Here is a 17,130-nt window from a genome sequence, read left to right as displayed (position 1 = left end):
ATATGATTTTCAATAAGCTTCAAAAATTCAATCCAATATATTCAATAAGCTCCAAAACCTACAAGTTAAGTTTCAAAACAATATTCTCAATGTTTTAGTTCAAGTCAAAGTCAAGATCAATCCCAAAAGCATAGCATAGTCGAACAATATAAAGTCAAGAATAGCAAGCATACGCATAGTCAAATTATACATAACTAGCAGTGGCACTTCAGAAAATACTCCCTCTACGTCCTCAAATTGATTCGGAAACAATTCATAGTGTAATTTCAAAAAGTTCGATTTCAAGTCTCAACATATATGCATACAAGTCCAACCACAATAATGGCCAACAAATAAGCCATTAATTATGTAAGCCATTAAGTATGTAAGTAACTAGATAGACATAATAGATTAAATAAATGTATATGACATGTAATTTCAAAAGACATCAAATATATATCTATATCTATATATATGTATATATGAAAGCCCATGCAAGTTAAATAGATGTATTTGTAATACCATAATTGCTAAAATATCTTCAAACTATGAAAGAAATATTTAAGCAAAACAATCAATATCATTTCTCTGTCTTTATCACAAATTTAGGGGTAACAAGATAACCATGAAACACCAAGGCAAAATGAGAAAGTCCCTTAAAAAGAATGCAATAAAGGTTGCTTGAACTATTCAAAGGTTCGGATCTAAAGTGAAAGATTCAACATAAAACTATGAATTCATAGTAGTCAGGAGAAAATGGTTATAAAATGATTGTAAGAAATATCTATTAAGCTGTTGAACTCAGAATTAGAATTGCCCTAAATAAATTAGTAATCAGCAACCAAGAGCAATTAGATCCATTTGAACGCATAATTCTCATTTGATGAATGGTAGTAAAAATCAATGATTGCCGTGCCACTCGGCACTTTCTGTGCCAATGGTGACACAACACCTAGCACAGGGTGTGCTAGTGGCACACCCCTACGCCAAGCTATGCCGATCTAGTAGGGGTGCTAGCGATGCATGCCAACTTATGCCGACGCGGAGCCTATTTTTTTTTAAACTTTTTCATACTTTCATCAATTATCATCAATCAAACTTAGTCATTTTCTTATTAAACATGATATGTCATATGGAGCCTATTATTTTGAACTTTTTTCTATTTCCATCAATTATCATCAATTAGTTTTAGTCATTTTCTTATTATATATATTCCTATTAGAATGATGATTTTATTTATCTAGCTACCACGAAGAAGAATTTATCAGAGGCAGAAAAAAGAAAAGGGAACATATCAAGCTCAACATGATTAGTCATATGAGGAAATGACATGAGTTTATAGATAACAAGACATCAAGAAAAGCATCAAGAAAGGTGCGCTCATAGGATGATATGAGTTTCATTATTGTTATCATCATGTCAATCACATCCACCAGAACCACCACACCCTTATTATACTCCATATTCACAATCTATATATGCTTATGATGTGTCTATACTAATTGTAATATCTCTATTATATCATAGAAGAATTATAAAATTTATATTTTTACGAAGATTATGTGAGACGTTATAATGAGCAATATTATTAGTGGATAAGTTTTAAAAATTATTGACAGCATTTAACGTAACATTTTCGTATTATTTTTGTGCCGGCAAATGAAGATTTTGATCATCCTCGTCATTTTACGTTTAACTAGATATTAATTTTAATTATTGAACTATTATCAATTAATATTATGCATTTAATATTATTATGTGTGCAATTACATTATGAAATATTCAATCATATTATAGAATATTCAATCATTAATATTAGTTTTAATGAATGTATTTAATCATATAATGTGTTAAATAATTTTTAAATTTGACTATTGCTATATCTTTAATAAAATAAGTCACTTACATAATTAATCTAAAGATAAAAAACTATAATGTAGGTTTTAATACATATATTTAAGTCAAAACTCAGATTGATTTGTGAAGACCTAAAAATATTTTTAAAAATCTTTTAAGTTTTATTAAGAATATGTTAAAGGTGTGCCAATGGCACGCAGGGGCGTGCTAAGGGCATGTTGTGTCAATGGTGGCACGGCTTGGGTATCGATAGTAAAAATTAGCAAAAATTGTGTTTTTAAATATTTTAAATTCTAATCCAAATATGATAAATTCAATTTTTGTATAGTCCAATTGACTTCAGGAAACATAAAACACTAATGATTGTCGATTAGAACCAAACATCTCAACAATCCAAATATCAAGTTATGTCAAAAATATTCAGTTTGAGATTATCACGCTTACATATGAAATCAACCACGTAGGTTCCAAACTGACCAAAACATAATAGACGTAGGCTAGAGTGATAGAATATGACATGCACTTAGAAATCTAGTGCTTATGCTAAGATGCATGACACTTAGTTCCAATTTCATGAAAGGTTCCAAATCATGTATTAGGTGATTGATGTAGGCTGACGCATGATCAAAACTAGAAGCCAAGTCAACCTTTGACACATGCATGAAGATTTTTAGATATCAATGGTGGCTTTCACACTCATGAGGTAAGGTAGTTGTTTCAATTAAATTTTCTTGAATAGATTTTCTTTCCTTTTCTTTTTTTTTTCATTTCAATTTTTTTTCACTTTATAGAATCATATAATGAGAAAATTTTCTTGAATGCTCGTGCCAAGGCGGCTTTCATTCCTGTCCCACTAAGGCAGTTCTTTCAAATGCACTTTCGAATGATAGACATTGACATGAAGTGCAACAAGGCTATAAAATCATATAGACACTTTTTAATGTGATTTATGCAACCTACTAAACATAGGGGATCACCTAAATGAAATATAGATTTAGCATACATGCTACCTAAAGCATGTACTTTAAATCTAAATGCGAAACCAATGCTTGATCACTTTCTCCATGAAAATAATGTAGTACTTATTCGTGAGAAGCATTATGATCAATTAAGGATTTATGTAATGTGACACCAAAATGCAAATAGCTATCCCACCGTTCACAAATTCAAGCTATTTTTAGTATTTTTGATATAATCAAGAAACAGAAACACAATAAAATCTACTCAAAACTGATAAAACACCAAAAAAAAAAAAAAGAAATCCTGAAAAATCCGATGAAAATAAATGTCAAAGAAATCAATGATAGAAAAAACATACAATCAAAACAAAAGCAAAGGCCAAAATCTACGCAAAAATCGTAACTAGGCTATAAAAGTCAATCAAGTAACTCGTAAAGAAAATGTCAAAAAGTTTTAAGATAAGTGTGTAGAATTCATTAAAACAATACGATAAGTCAATGGAAACTAAATCACAACTATGTCACAAAAATCTGTCAAAATTGTACAATAGATCAATAAAATCATCAAGGTCATATGATAATGTGTCAACAAGATATATCAATGATATTGGGAAGGCTAAAAGATATGACAATAAAATCTGCCCAAATCATAACGTATCAATTAAATCTGACAAGACGATACAATGTGTCAAGGAAATTTGACAAGGCAAAATGATTTGACAAGAAAATCTGACTGAAAACGCAAGACTAGGGTTAAGTTTTTTTAAAGAAGCTTTCCCTATATGAAATAATGCGATAGTGGATCACTCAGGTAACCATCCTGAAGTTGTGTTGTGAGGTCATTTTTCCTCACCGAAATTCCTCACCTTCAATTTCACATCATTCAACCGGGATTTTGATGAATTACTAATCTAGGACTTGTAGATATGCTTCTATCAAAACTCTTACTAGTCTTAGCCTTTCATTTTCTTTTTTCTACTCTCGCATTTTTGAGACATAGCATAAGTAGTATACACATCATCACAAAAATCATACATATAATCCAATTCATACAATTTGTTTTGCAAGAAGTAATTGAAGTGCCTGGATGCATCAAACATATTACAATTCAAGGACTTGCCAAGTTGAATAAAGCATTTAGACTTGGCATAACCCTTGATAATACATCTTGACAAGTGGGAATATAATATTTTTCTTTTCAATTCATTCCTAAGTGTGTAATAGCTCACATCATGCTTCTCCATATAAATATGCTTAGGCAAAGTAAATTATTTTTCATACAAGAAGCATCTATATCATATGTCACATTTATAGAGGAAGGGGTCAAAGGTACATTACATTGCCTTTTTGATGAAGAAGGTGCACGTGTAGATGATTCATCGTTGTAGCCTAGCCCTTTTTGATGAAGAAGCATCTTCATTTTCTCCTCCTTTTTTGCTCATGTAATTTTGTCCGCCACTTGGAACATTGTTTCCTCATCAAAGAATGGGAAGTAGATGTTCCATTTTGATATCCCAATCTTTCCTCCATTCCCTTCTTTTGAGCTTCAGAATGCTCATCGAGCTTTATTGGCCCTGTATAGAATTTTTCAAGAGCTTGATTAGCTTTTAATTGTTGTTCTAATGCGGATTCCTTTACTTTCTTAGAAAGGTGTTTCCTAGTTCATTGTTCATACACATGGACTTCTGACAAGTTAAGTTTATCAAATAAGGAAATTCTTTGGAAGTCAAATCATGAGAGAGATACAGGATTGTTCAAATCCTTTTGAATCTCTTCTTTTTCTTAAGTTGCTCCATCATCTCATCCTTTTCAGTTTCCAAAGTTTTCATTTTTTCCTACAAGTATCAAGTTTGCATTCATAAATTTGTAAGTATTTTCAAACAAAGCATTGTAGGTGGTTTGGACATCTATATCATCATTCTTGCTTTCGACCTACTTATTTGCATAATACATCTCACAAGATCCATCATCAGATAAAAGGAAGCAATAAAGACAATATATTTATCCTATTCGGACTCAAATTCTTCTTTATCAGAATAATTTGAATTATCCCAAGTAGCTTTCATAACCTTGTCATTTTTAGGGTTGAAAATAATTTTGTCTAGGTTTCTCATGATATCAACATGCATTTGTAAATTTGAAGCTAATTTTCTTTTGCTTAGACTAGACAATCAGAAATCTTCAAAATTTTGCGATCACCGGTTAATGAAATACTTTCTTCAATAAAACTTATGCTACCTAAAAACACATGATTGTGTATGAATGTGAGAAAGCTTTGGAAATTCATATCTATGTGATCTCTAAAATGAGAAGGATTTGCTCTAACACCAATTGAAATTCTGTTGGTGGGGGAGAGTCATTAATCTAATTAAGTCCTCTAGATATGGAAAGCAAACAAAAAACCGAGGCCAAAGATTTGTCTAACATGGAAAAACCTCCCTTAATGTAGAGTGAAACAAAAGACCACGGTACGATCACACACGGATCAATTCATTGCACTTCAATTTCAATTACAACAATACAATCCCCCACCTTTGATACGTAGATGATTATTTACTTAATAATAAAAAATAGCAAAAAGCTACTAATTTATGCACAAAGGTTTGGACTTAAAATTATGAAGTGTGTAATACATATTCAGTGCAAAGGATTAGGCGATTTCAATCTTAACTATCAACTGATTTGATGTTTTAGGTTATTCCAAAATTCCTAATAACTTACTAGTTACTAGATATACATTAATACATTATAGTAAGCATTTAAGTGGAATCTTAACAAAACTAGTTAGCGTGCAAGCATTATAGAGAAGAATCTAAGCATTATTTAATGTTTCTAGATTGAGCTTTAGTTTTTTTTTTCAAAATTTACAAACTACAATTATTAATATATTAACATGTGAAACTAAAATTTGAATGAAGTTGGAAAATTTCTTTTATTTTCATATAAGATAGAAAAATCAATGATAGCCATGCCAGTCGGCATAGGACGTGTCAACCAGCATGCTCTTGCGTGCCACGGGCACACCTTTGACACATTTTCAATATAATTTTTACAGTATTTAAAGATGTTTTGAGTCTTCGGTATGCCAATATTAGGTTTTTGATTTGAATATATGTATTAAGGTAAAAATTAGAGTCTTTTATTTTTGGATTATATTTGTAAATGACCTATTTTATTAAAGATATAGCAATAATCAAATAGAAACATTGATATACATATAATATGATTGAATATATTTATTAAAACTAATATTAATATTAAACACTCCAAAATATGATTGGTTACTCCATAATATGATTGGATGCTCCATAATATGATTGAATACTCCATAATGCAATTGAAATAGGAAAAAGTTAAAAAAATGGTTCTATGTGATGTATCATGTTTGTCAGATGATTAAAAAAGCCCCGTAGAATTTTTTTAGATTACCACCCTAATGGATCCGTTTCAAATTAATAAAATCCATTTCAGATCAATAAAAATCTGTTTTGAACCTCACATGATCCGTGCGGATTAGCACGGCTTGGCACGGTGGTTGTTACTAGCACTTCCCATGCCGGGTGCCATGCCACCGGCATTGGGCATGCCGACCAGCATTGCCATCATTGGAAAAAAACATTGCATTTTATAGCAAAAAGCCCACCATCACATTTATGTTGAAAATGGAACATCATCATTGGCGTGTTGAATCCCATGTTGGTATTATGCAACAATATGTGAATTGTGGGTTGCCAACTCAGATAGTGCCATCAGTGGTTTAAATACTTCTGGAGGTTAAATGAATTCCTGGCTGCAACTGCTCAAACCTATTTGTTTTTGGCTAACTTTCATTTGAAGTCTATGGTTGATTAGAAATTCAAAACTGATCTATGTATTGCCAAAACATGGGATTTTTGTTTTTGGTTAACTTTCATCTGAATGATGACATCTATTGATCGATTCCACTAACTCATATATTTGTTGCATTTAATATGTAAGATAGACTCCAAAATGAAGATAACATGATATGTATCTGGTTTAATATTTCTGATAGTATGTGGAAATGGCTGTTTCTTTCTTCTAATGATTAATTAGATCTGCAATACATAACCTTGTTCTTTTCTGGGTTTTATGAACTGACACTTTTTATATTGGAAACACTACCTAATAGCTTTATAAATGTGTAATAACTATGCCCATTTTGCTTATTTTCCCAGTTTGGCAAAAGCTTGAAGAAGAGAATCGCGAGTTTTTTAAGGCATATTATGTTAGATTGATGCTCAAGAATCAAATAATGGTCTTTAACAAACTTCTCGAGGATCAGTATCGCCTCATGAGTAAAGAACATCCTTCTGCAATTCCTTCTATCCCTCTATCCAATGGCTCCGACTCTTCTGGATGTATGAATTGATTTGCCTCTTCTGCTACTTTTCTCATATTAGATGTTGTTTTTACTATTTTGTATTTTCATATCTTTATCAAGATTGGAGTATCTGATAAGAGAAAGTAAAATTGGTTCTCTTAAAACTTTTGGCATGTTATATCTTTTGTTCTATCCAGCTAGACTATATCTTTTCACCTGTTATTCATGAAAAGTACGCCCCATTTATGCTCATACTAATGTGAGGTTTGGGGCATGGAATGGAGTTTTGGCCAATCCTAATAGTGGATTGGTCGAAAGGAATCGGGATCAACCATCCCACTTCAAAGGTTTCAGCTGGATGGGCCGAAACAACCCGATATGAGTAATTTAAATGTGTTGGATCCTATTTGGATCTGACCCAAATCTAAACCGGGGACATCAATGTCCTCATGTCCCTCTCCACCCACCTTCATCTCTCTCTCTTTCTCTCTGTTAGCGCCTCTCCTTTTCACTCTCCCTCTCTTTCTTCCTCTCTATTCTGCAGGTAGTTATGCTGTAGAAGCATTATATATATATATATATATATATATATAGAGAGAGAGAGAGAGAGAGAGAGAGAGAGAGAGAGAGAGAGAGAGAGAGAGAGAGAGAGAGAGAGAGAGAGAGAGAGAGAGAGAGAGAGAGAGAGAGAGTTTTCCTGTGTGTCATTTTAATTTTCCTATTCTTTTAAATTTTATATTTTATTTGGATTTTCTGCATTTTAAAATAATTTTAGAATTTTGTATAATTAAAAAAATAGTTTTGATAATCATTTTTACCTCTTCTTTTTCAACATATATTTTGAAACTAGTGCCTTTATTTGTCCAAGTTGATACTTATATACATAACAAGATCTTCCAAAACTAATAGTTTGTTGGCCCGCAATTAAAGATTTGATGAGTAAGCTTAATCTTGAGTAAATGATTGTTTTATGCAAGGACTAATGCTTCTTTTTTTATCAAGTACATCATTAAATCTCTGTTGTAAACTATGTATTGGAATTCTGTGACTATAAAATTATCCTTCCTGTCAATGCACTTGCTCTGTTGGACTCTGTCTGTAACCAACCTACATCACTGTGATAGTTTCTTAATCACAGCAGTACCGATTTGTTGTTGCAAGAGATTAAATGTCATATCTGCTACTTGTTTTCAGTGCATCAAAGTGCGTGCTATTTGTCAGAACATGCATCCACATCAGCAAGGAGTGATGGCATGCTGTGCAATGGAGTTTCTTCCAGTGGTATAATAAATGGTCTGCCATCTGGACAACAGTTTGTCCTGGCAGGGAAAGATGTTCCTAGTCTTGCTGGTAGTTTCGATCCTTCAGCAAGCATGTTATCAACACAAAACTCATCCATAGGAAGGTTCAATGAAGTGAATGGGACAGCAATAAAGACAGAATCTAGCTATTCAAGTAATTCGGATTTTCCATTTTGTACTGATAACACTTTCCTAGAGGCACGCCCCTCAATTGGAGATGCATCTGCTGGATCCTTTAGTAGCTCAGAATTGACTGGGCAACCACTGAATGATCCTCTACTGGACATTGATACATCATCGTTTGGTTTCCTGAGTCAGATTCCTCGAAATTTTAGTTTCTCAGATTTGACAGAGGACTTCACTCAAAGTGCTGGTAGCTTCCAAATTCTTCATGTTTATATATGCTGATCTCCTCATTTGCCCACTTATTAAGCATATGGATGATACTATTTTATGTGTTTGTTTTAAGATATTTTAGAGAATTATGGTAGATCTCCTTTCCTCCATCCTGAAGGAAACAACTTCTTAGATTCTCCTGAGGAAGAATGTAAAGGTGAGATTTTTCCTTCCTCTTGCTCCATCTTCTGCCTGGAATTATCTCATTTAAGCTAATAATATCTTGCTTTGTTCCTCAGAGGAAGAAAATAGAAGGCTAGGCACCATATCTGAAGGTGTTAGTTATGAAGATTTTACTAGCGATTAAATAGCTTTGACCGGGATTGCTTCTAAGGTAACTTTCTGTAATAAGAGTTTAAGAGCATTTTGATGTGCATGAATATCTTATGATATTCTTCAAATTGCATGCCACTGTTGATAGAGTCTTTTCTTATTGCATTAGTTATTTATTTTTATTAAAATAAATTTTCTGTAGGTCGTGTTTGAATGCTTGCATCACGTTTGCATCGACAAAAAACGTCTTTTGTTCGTTCGAACGCGGTTGGGCATGTTCGAACGCGATCGGTGAGAGTCTACTAGAATTAGGGTTAATAATTGTTATTTTGGCTTGTTGGCTACCCTCTATAAAGGTGTAGATGGCAGCCAAAATCATTATGCTTAATGAATATTGATTTCTTGCCTCTTTATCCTCTCTCTAGTCTCTCTACCATAATCTCCCTCTTCTCTTTTCACCAACCAGCCACCTCTACCGTTGGCAAGGTCTCTCCTAACTTTTAATCTCCCTCATTTGTCGAGTTCTCCTTCTTCTTTGGGATCTCGACCACTTCTTTCCCTTCGTCTTTATCCCTTAAACTACATCAACTATCCACCCTCATCTCTATTATCACCCATAACTCTATCATTTACTCCACCCGTCACCACCACTACCATCCGCATTATATTGTGTTTTCGTCCCAATTGTAGTTCGAATCTGCGAAGGGTGTAAATACAGAAAACGTAGATAGGAGAGTTACGGATCGATCCCATTTAGTTTTGTAATTTTCTGACTACGGGAGAATATTTGGTGAATATTTTTCCTAGATTACGCGGACTGCTTCTTGTAATAAATTCAGATCTTGAAAGAATCGTTCCGTAGCCATATCAACTGTTTCCTCCGGAAATCAATAAACTTATTAATTTTTGCTACATAATAAGGAGCATAGAGACTGCTGGTTTCCCCAAACCTGCACATCTTATCTTATCTTAATGATGAGGATTTCATTTTCTTTTTCTTGTTAATCTTCACTACATATATCAATTAATCAGAAAACAGAATGATAGCATCTATAACTGCATATGATGGAGAAAAAGGAATTGTGGCCAAATTTTTGTTTGATCTTTATTAATCCATGAGAGATGTCAATTGAGTTTACTCAGCATAAATTTGATTGAGTGCAAATGTGTTTAGATTTGTTTTTTCCTATTTACTGTTGTGTTTGATTTGAATTTGGTTTATGGAGTCCAAAATTAGTCAATTTGATATCAAAGCTATACATTCCTACCCAATAATTTCATGTTTTATACTGCACTTTAGTTTCAGTTTGATTTAAGGAAATTTGGGTCGAATTAGAACTTATTTGGATCATCTTGGATAAAGAAAAAGTTGATGGCATAATGGTTAACTTGGTTAATTCACAATAAAGATCCTGAATAGACCTAGGTTATGGAACACAGACTTCCTGGCTGTTTATGGCCTTACGGGTTCTTTTAACCAGATTTTAGTTCTGAAAATTATTTTTCTTTCTGTTTTCCATCTTATCTCTTCTTTTTGGTTGTTGTGCTGTTTGTACTGCTGATTTAATACTCATCTCTTCTTCTTCTTTTTTTCTAGTGTGTGAATTTTGTCCCTCTATATTTTCCTGTCCTATATGGAATATAAATTGGAGTAAGTATGTTGCTCTTTGTGATTACTAGAGACCTAGACAAAAACTGGATCAAAGCAAATCATTGATTCTAGAAAATACAAGTTGGAGATTTTAAGGAGAAATCTCAAAACCTAATGTGCAATCTAATTACCGTTGGAAATACAAAACTATTTTAAGTAGTATTACAAAAAATATAAGACTATTTATAGTTTAGAAAATATTACTATTCGAGTTGAGTTCAAGTTCAAGTTCAAGTCCGAAGCCGATTGTTGTCAAGTTCAAGATGAGTCCTTTGCTTATTATATTTAGTTCAGTTATTTGTTCAATTAATTAGTTTGAGTCTATACACGGTTCAATCTGAACCGATTAATGAGTTGCTTTTGTTGGTTCATAGTTGAGTTGGCTAGTCAAGTAAGTGGCTTAGTCTCTATAAATAAGTGGAGGAAGCCCTAGTTGGGCCATGCATGAATTGATTTGGATCCAGCTTCTCCCTCCACCAATAAATTCTCTCCTTTCATCTCTCTTTGCTCTAGTAGTCCTACCTCATACAACTTTCATCTCTACTGCCCACTACCACAGATCAAATATAATTGGTGGCTTTAGCTGTGTCACCGCATCCACTGCCTCCATCTCCTTGCTGAGCAACCACTACCACCACATTTGGCACCGTCACGCTCTTCGACCAGCCGCCACCTTGGTCGAGACTCTATCCTTAGCCTAAGCAACAATTATCCAGTCACAGCCACCATTGCCGACCTGCGCCGCCACCTCCACCTTCCTGTTGAGCCATGCCATCTCCACTTTCAGTCTCAGCTAGCATCCACCCCCCATTCTCCACATCTTAGCTAAGTCCTAATTGAAGCCCTCTATCAGCCCCTAAACTGCTGCTCCATCTCCTAGCCACAGCCACCTCCCAACTGTCACTAGTGCCTTCCCGTTCCCTCGGCTGATTGAACCACCTAGCCACTCTTTACCTTGAACCAAACCGCCTAGAAACCCTAGCTAAGGCTGCCTCCACTCCTAGTTGGCCATCCCAACCCCTATGCCCTCACATGCAAGGGGCCACCCAAACCCTAATCAGGCCCACCCCACCCTTGAGCACGCCAGTCAGCCTAGTCTAGAGCTTTCATGTGTTTCGACCTATTCCTCAGTCCAAACCCTAGCTCAAGCTAGAGTCTAACCCACTTCCATTTCAAATTTCGGTCTCAAGCTCCACCTCTAAGGGCATGAGCTAGCCCAATAGCCAATCCAGCCTGACCTAAGCCAGATCGACCAGTCCAGAGCTTTTACCCAGTTAACCTATCTCCTAGCTAGTTCCTTGAGCCTTCTCTGTAGCTAACTCTTTGTAAGACTCAAAATCATCCTCCAATTAGTGGCAGGCCCAAATCCGCACCAAAAGGGCATGAGACACCGCAAAGCTTTAGACGGCCATAACTAATCCTGCCGGCTAGACTAAGGCGCCTTAGGCTGAGTCACTTTTCTCCTTACCTTGGTTAACCTCTAGTTCTTTTGAGAGAACTCTAACCTAGGGCTGTATCACAAACCCTACTTTGATAAAGAACTTTCAAAAAATAAGATTTTGATATGGGCTCATAGAAGATTTGTTTTATGTAAGCCATACAATACTTTCCTGAAATAGAAAAAATACAGTTTTGAAGGACTAAACATTGGAATTTGACCCAAAAAATGCCCTTATCATGGGCTGAGTCATGATCCCTTTATTTCTCTTTGCATTTCCCATTGTCCCACCAAAAATTAAATATTTTCAATTTCGAGTTGGTTGCATTATGAGCCTTTTCCAAACTTGAATTTCAACGCCACTGACTGAATTGTTCTCAAATATAAACACTACACTGTCTTCACAGATTGATCTAGTTCTGGTGACTGCTTAATAAGTAACATTACCATGTGGGAAGCATTAAATTTGATGAATTTAGTCATTCTAGGGATTTAGGCTTTTGCTCTGTACTATTTTCTCCAAATACGATAGTAAGCATATTCTTACTTTTGAAGGATATTCGTTGCTGACGAATAATGTTGTCGATTTTATTTTATCTATATGATGAGAGAAATTACACTTTGAAACCACATTTTGGACGTGCTCAATTGCAAACCCCCAGATCCCAACCATAAAAAGAGAAAAGAAAAAGTGAACCGCATTCTGACAGAGCAATCCAAAACTATCCTCCAGGTGTAAAAGGAGTTGACTACCCAGCACCTATTATGTGCCAAACATAATCTACTCTTAAGAGTATATTTGATGGGGCAACTTTGGGACATTGTTGGGTCGGTTGACGAGCTATGGACAGCTGGCAATTTGGTGACACTGCAATTGCTAGGGGTAGCCAGGTGAGAGAGTAGCGACAACACAAAATGGAACAACATAAAAGGTTAATTGGGCTAGGTAGAATGTTGCATATTTAATATATTGCTTAACTTAATGTAATGAATTTCTTTTCTATTCTGTTTTATTAGTTGCTGTTAGTTTGATTTACTAGGGGATTATTTGTAAACATTAAAAACAAAGGCAGGGGTCCAATTGGGCATATCGTAAACAGAGGGATGTGAACCATATTATTCACATGTAGAATGCTAACCACAATTTCCCCTTACAATATATTAACTTCATGTGTTAAGAAAATATATTTACATGTCATTTCTTATGCAAATGGTGCTGCGTCCTGCAGGTTGGCTGAGCAGAAAGGCTTCATTTGTATATAGCAATTGAATGGACTGACAGGTTCCTAAAATTCCTGGACTGAATATTATCCTCTGGAAGGTTTTTTCTTGGTTAGATATTTTCATTTTAGTAAAGTTTGTTTGATCAGTTTGTAATAAACTATACCAAGTATTGCAGATAGAGGACAAGTTTTCTTTCATCTGTGATTATATTTGTAGTTTCTTTCTGTAGTGAAGAATGTGGGAGTAGGTTTTGTTAGTTTGGGTCGTGTGTAAGATAAATAGCTCCAGCTGTTATTGGGTTTGCGATATTGAAAGAAATATTTATTTGTTTACTATTTCGCTAACCCTTGGCCTACTGGTTCTCTCACAGCTTGTTCTCAAACATGAGTTTTTCACACTAGAGCATTTTTTTCATGGTTACTTTCAATAAAGTTTTTCTGTCAAAAGATTAAAAGTTGGAATAATTATTAGAATGGCACATCCTCTTTCAATGGTTAGATTGAAATATTGTTGGAAATTAGCTTTGAAGTGAATCATGCCGTCAGCCTAACTCTAGAGAAATATCTAACTCCAGATAGTTCGGGTTGAAGAAAATGCTTTGGAAACTAATTTTGGGTTATTATATATTTTTACCTAAACCCTAACTTTCTATTTGCAGTATGAAAGGACGATTGGCTTGACTATGTGCAATAGAAATATTCTCTTAAAAACTGCTGGAAAGGAAGGAAGCAGATTCTTTGAATTGATATTGGAAAAGCAAAACAAATAAGTAATACTTGTTTCGAAGCTAAAGGAAAAGAAAGAATGAGTGGTCCACTTGAGCCTAACTTACCTCAGTTGGGTGGAGAAGTAAATACACCATTGAAGGCCAATACTGGAATTAATACTATATCCGTCAAGAAGCCCCTAGCTGGGGTTAAAAGAGGCATATGGGGGCACCAAGGTGAGGAGAAATTTGATCCTCCAGGCAACAATGTTTTTAATGGTGGAAAAATCATTCCGACCTCTTGGCCTCGGTTGTTCAAGGCAGCTCGGTCGTCCATGGGGGAGTCAAGCTCCAATGCATGATGCCTCTTCGGACCATGGATTTAGAAAGGGTAAAGTAGAGTCGCGAAGAATGGTGATTTAGCCTTTTTGGTAAGTTTCTTGGACGGCCGTTCCTCTTGGCTTACCTCATTTAGGATATCACCTAGTGGTGGAAACCAGCCAAAACCCTTCATGTGATAGACATAACCTTTGGCTTTTTTACTTTTAAATTTTCTTTTGAAGGTGATATGATAAAGATGTTAACTAGGGGGTCCTTGAACCTTTAGAGGTATGATGCTAAACTTGATTCCTTGGCAGCCTAACTTCTAACCTCTCACTAAGGAAATTCTCTTAGCCTCTCACTGAGGAAATTCTCTCGGCTCCTTTGTGGGTTCAATCGGTAGGTCTACTAGAGGAGTACTGGCTTGAGGACCTCCTATTGGAGGTGGCCTCAAAATTTGGTCGTCCTTTAAAAATTGATGGGTATACCTTAGCTCGATCTCGTAGGGTTTTTGTAGAAATTGATCTAACATAGCCCATGAAGCAAACAACTCTTGTTGGGCCTCTAGGAGAGCAAGTGCAACAAGCAGTTGCTTATGAAAACCTCCCTATGGTTTTCTTCTAGTGTGGCAGGGTTGATCATAGATTGATTGTGTGCCTAGATATGATTACTGCCATAGAAGTTCAGTTTGCCCAAGTAAAGGTTGCTGGCCTCTCTTTAGAGGTGACGGTAAGTAATCAGGGTGCCCAATCTTTGGCCTCCACTGACACTGATAATTTAATTGATTCTATAATTTTTGGTCCTTGGATTTATGTTCAAAAGAGGGGCAGGTGGGGTCGCCGCCTAGATGGCACTAGTGCTAGTGCAACTGGTGGTGACCTAGAGGTGCAGGTGCCCTCATTAGTGGTCAAGAGGGTGGACATGGTTGTAGGTGAGCACGGTAAGGTTACTGTGAGCTCCGGTATGATTACCAAAAACTTGGGCAAGGGAGATGATAACCTTACCGAGGAAGAGGTGTTTGTTGTTCTACAGGCGAAACAAATGAGGTTGATTGGACAGAAAGGCGGCAAAGGGACATGTGCTGAAAATGAAAGGTTAGCAACAAGCCTCGAGCCGTGAACTATCTTGACCCCATGAGGTATGGGTTTGTCTTTTCGAGTTCGCTTATGACTATTACCAAGTCCTCTCTCCTATTGTTTGCCACAGGTATGGCCCCTGACACCTTGCCATGTGACCACATCGCTTTGATACCTACACACGTCATTTCCCCTTCAAAAGTAAATGCTTTTAGTCTTGAGCACTCCTCTCCTATTGTGAAGGTTACCGAGGAGCCCCTTGTGCCTTACCTAGATACTGAGAGCAGGGTGGATAACACTCTTCAGATCCCCACTAGTGATAGGGACTTGGATGGCACATCCAACAGTCCTATTTTTCTCTGACACGATTATTGATAGGCTTCTCGGGCCTTATCCCAACCCTAACGTTTAGTATAATTTTACTAATCACAACTTGCTTTCACCATCCCTACCGTTGGCAATAGCCATTATGCCCAATCCATGTCTCTTTCTAGTTCTGATCCTTCCTATTCCTACACTATCACGAACCCTTCCTATCACGACCCGAAATCGGAATCATAACCGGCCATGCACCTCAATTTGCTTGAGATACACGAAGTCTTACTAATACTTTCTAAGTGTACAATGGAAGAATAAATAAATGGAGAGGATTTGCTATATTTAATTTAAACTAACTGCAATAAAATAATGTCATTATTATTGTGTCTCCAAACAAAATTTAATTAACAATTAAATCTAAAACATAAGACCGAAAAAGAACTGAAAGGTAAATAGGAAGGTCTTAAGTGGAGGTAGGGTCCCAATGCATCACGCTTAGTCGCCATGCTGACCATTACCTGAGATAATAAAAGAGAAAAAAAAAAAGAAATCCACGAGCCAACAACTATAGCTCAGTGAGTGGAATTCACTCGAAAACTAAATAAATTCTAAAATTTTATAGTGTTAAATAAAACCTAAGTTCAACAATATAAATAAAAATTGTCCAACAGGCATGCTCTTAAAATAATGACAATGATAACAATAGAGAGTCATAACTTATAACTTTTCTTAGTTTCAACATATTAACATCTTTCCAATGTTTATAATGTAATTTATCTCAATGGGTATATACCCTATGGATTCACACATCAACTAGAAGTAACCTTGAGATGACGCTCTGAACTTTTCTTCATAGTTGATCTAATTAGGGTCATCAAATGGTGTCATTATGTGATCAACACACCTTGTCTTTTCCACTAACCATTGAGAGATGTTAGAGTCATCTTAGAAAATTTATCATTCATCCTAGGACTATTTTCTAACCCCGCTAGAGTCACCTAAGAAAGTCACCGTAGTGATCTAATATAGGATTTTCCCTTGGACTTCATGATAGACTTGAGTCATCACAAAAAACTGCAAGCGGCCTATACCGGAACTATTCTCTAAGTCATACCAATACTAGTTTTATTTTTCTTTTTACTAAAATTTGTAATTTGCACAAAGTATGGCAATACACTGAGTATAAAGATTAAATGCACAAAAAAAATGTAATAAATAAATTTGTACATAAGAATGAAATAAATAAATTTGCACATAGTAAAATTATACGGTTTGACAAAGGTACGTAG

General features: G+C 35.3%; 1 protein-coding gene across 4 annotated transcripts in view; it reads left to right on the top strand.

Annotated features, from left to right (window-relative positions):
* Positions 1-13,764, top strand: part of LOC140796141 (uncharacterized) — a 36,661-nt gene extending 22,897 nt beyond the window's left edge. The window contains exons 4-8 of one of the 4 annotated variants that reach the window (XM_073149029.1): positions 6,992-7,174; positions 8,332-8,811; positions 8,908-8,991; positions 9,074-9,168; positions 13,426-13,764. In XM_073149029.1, the coding sequence (XP_073005130.1) occupies positions 6,992-7,174; positions 8,332-8,811; positions 8,908-8,991; positions 9,074-9,141 (815 nt within the window). In that variant the 3' untranslated portion in view covers positions 9,142-9,168; positions 13,426-13,764. The remainder of the gene's footprint in view (positions 1-6,991; positions 7,175-8,331; positions 8,812-8,907; positions 8,992-9,073; positions 9,169-13,425) is intronic. The other 3 variants (XM_073149031.1, XM_073149033.1, XM_073149032.1) reach the window with 3 other exon arrangements.
* The last annotated feature ends 3,366 nt before the right edge of the window (positions 13,765-17,130 follow it).

The sequence above is a fragment of the Typha latifolia genome, chromosome 10, assembly GCF_019914945.1.
Source record: "Typha latifolia isolate L0001 chromosome 10, TyphaL0001v2, whole genome shotgun sequence".
In the NCBI taxonomy this organism is placed as follows: Eukaryota; Viridiplantae; Streptophyta; class Magnoliopsida; order Poales; family Typhaceae; genus Typha; species Typha latifolia.
This window is presented reverse-complemented; position numbering and strand designations above follow the sequence as displayed.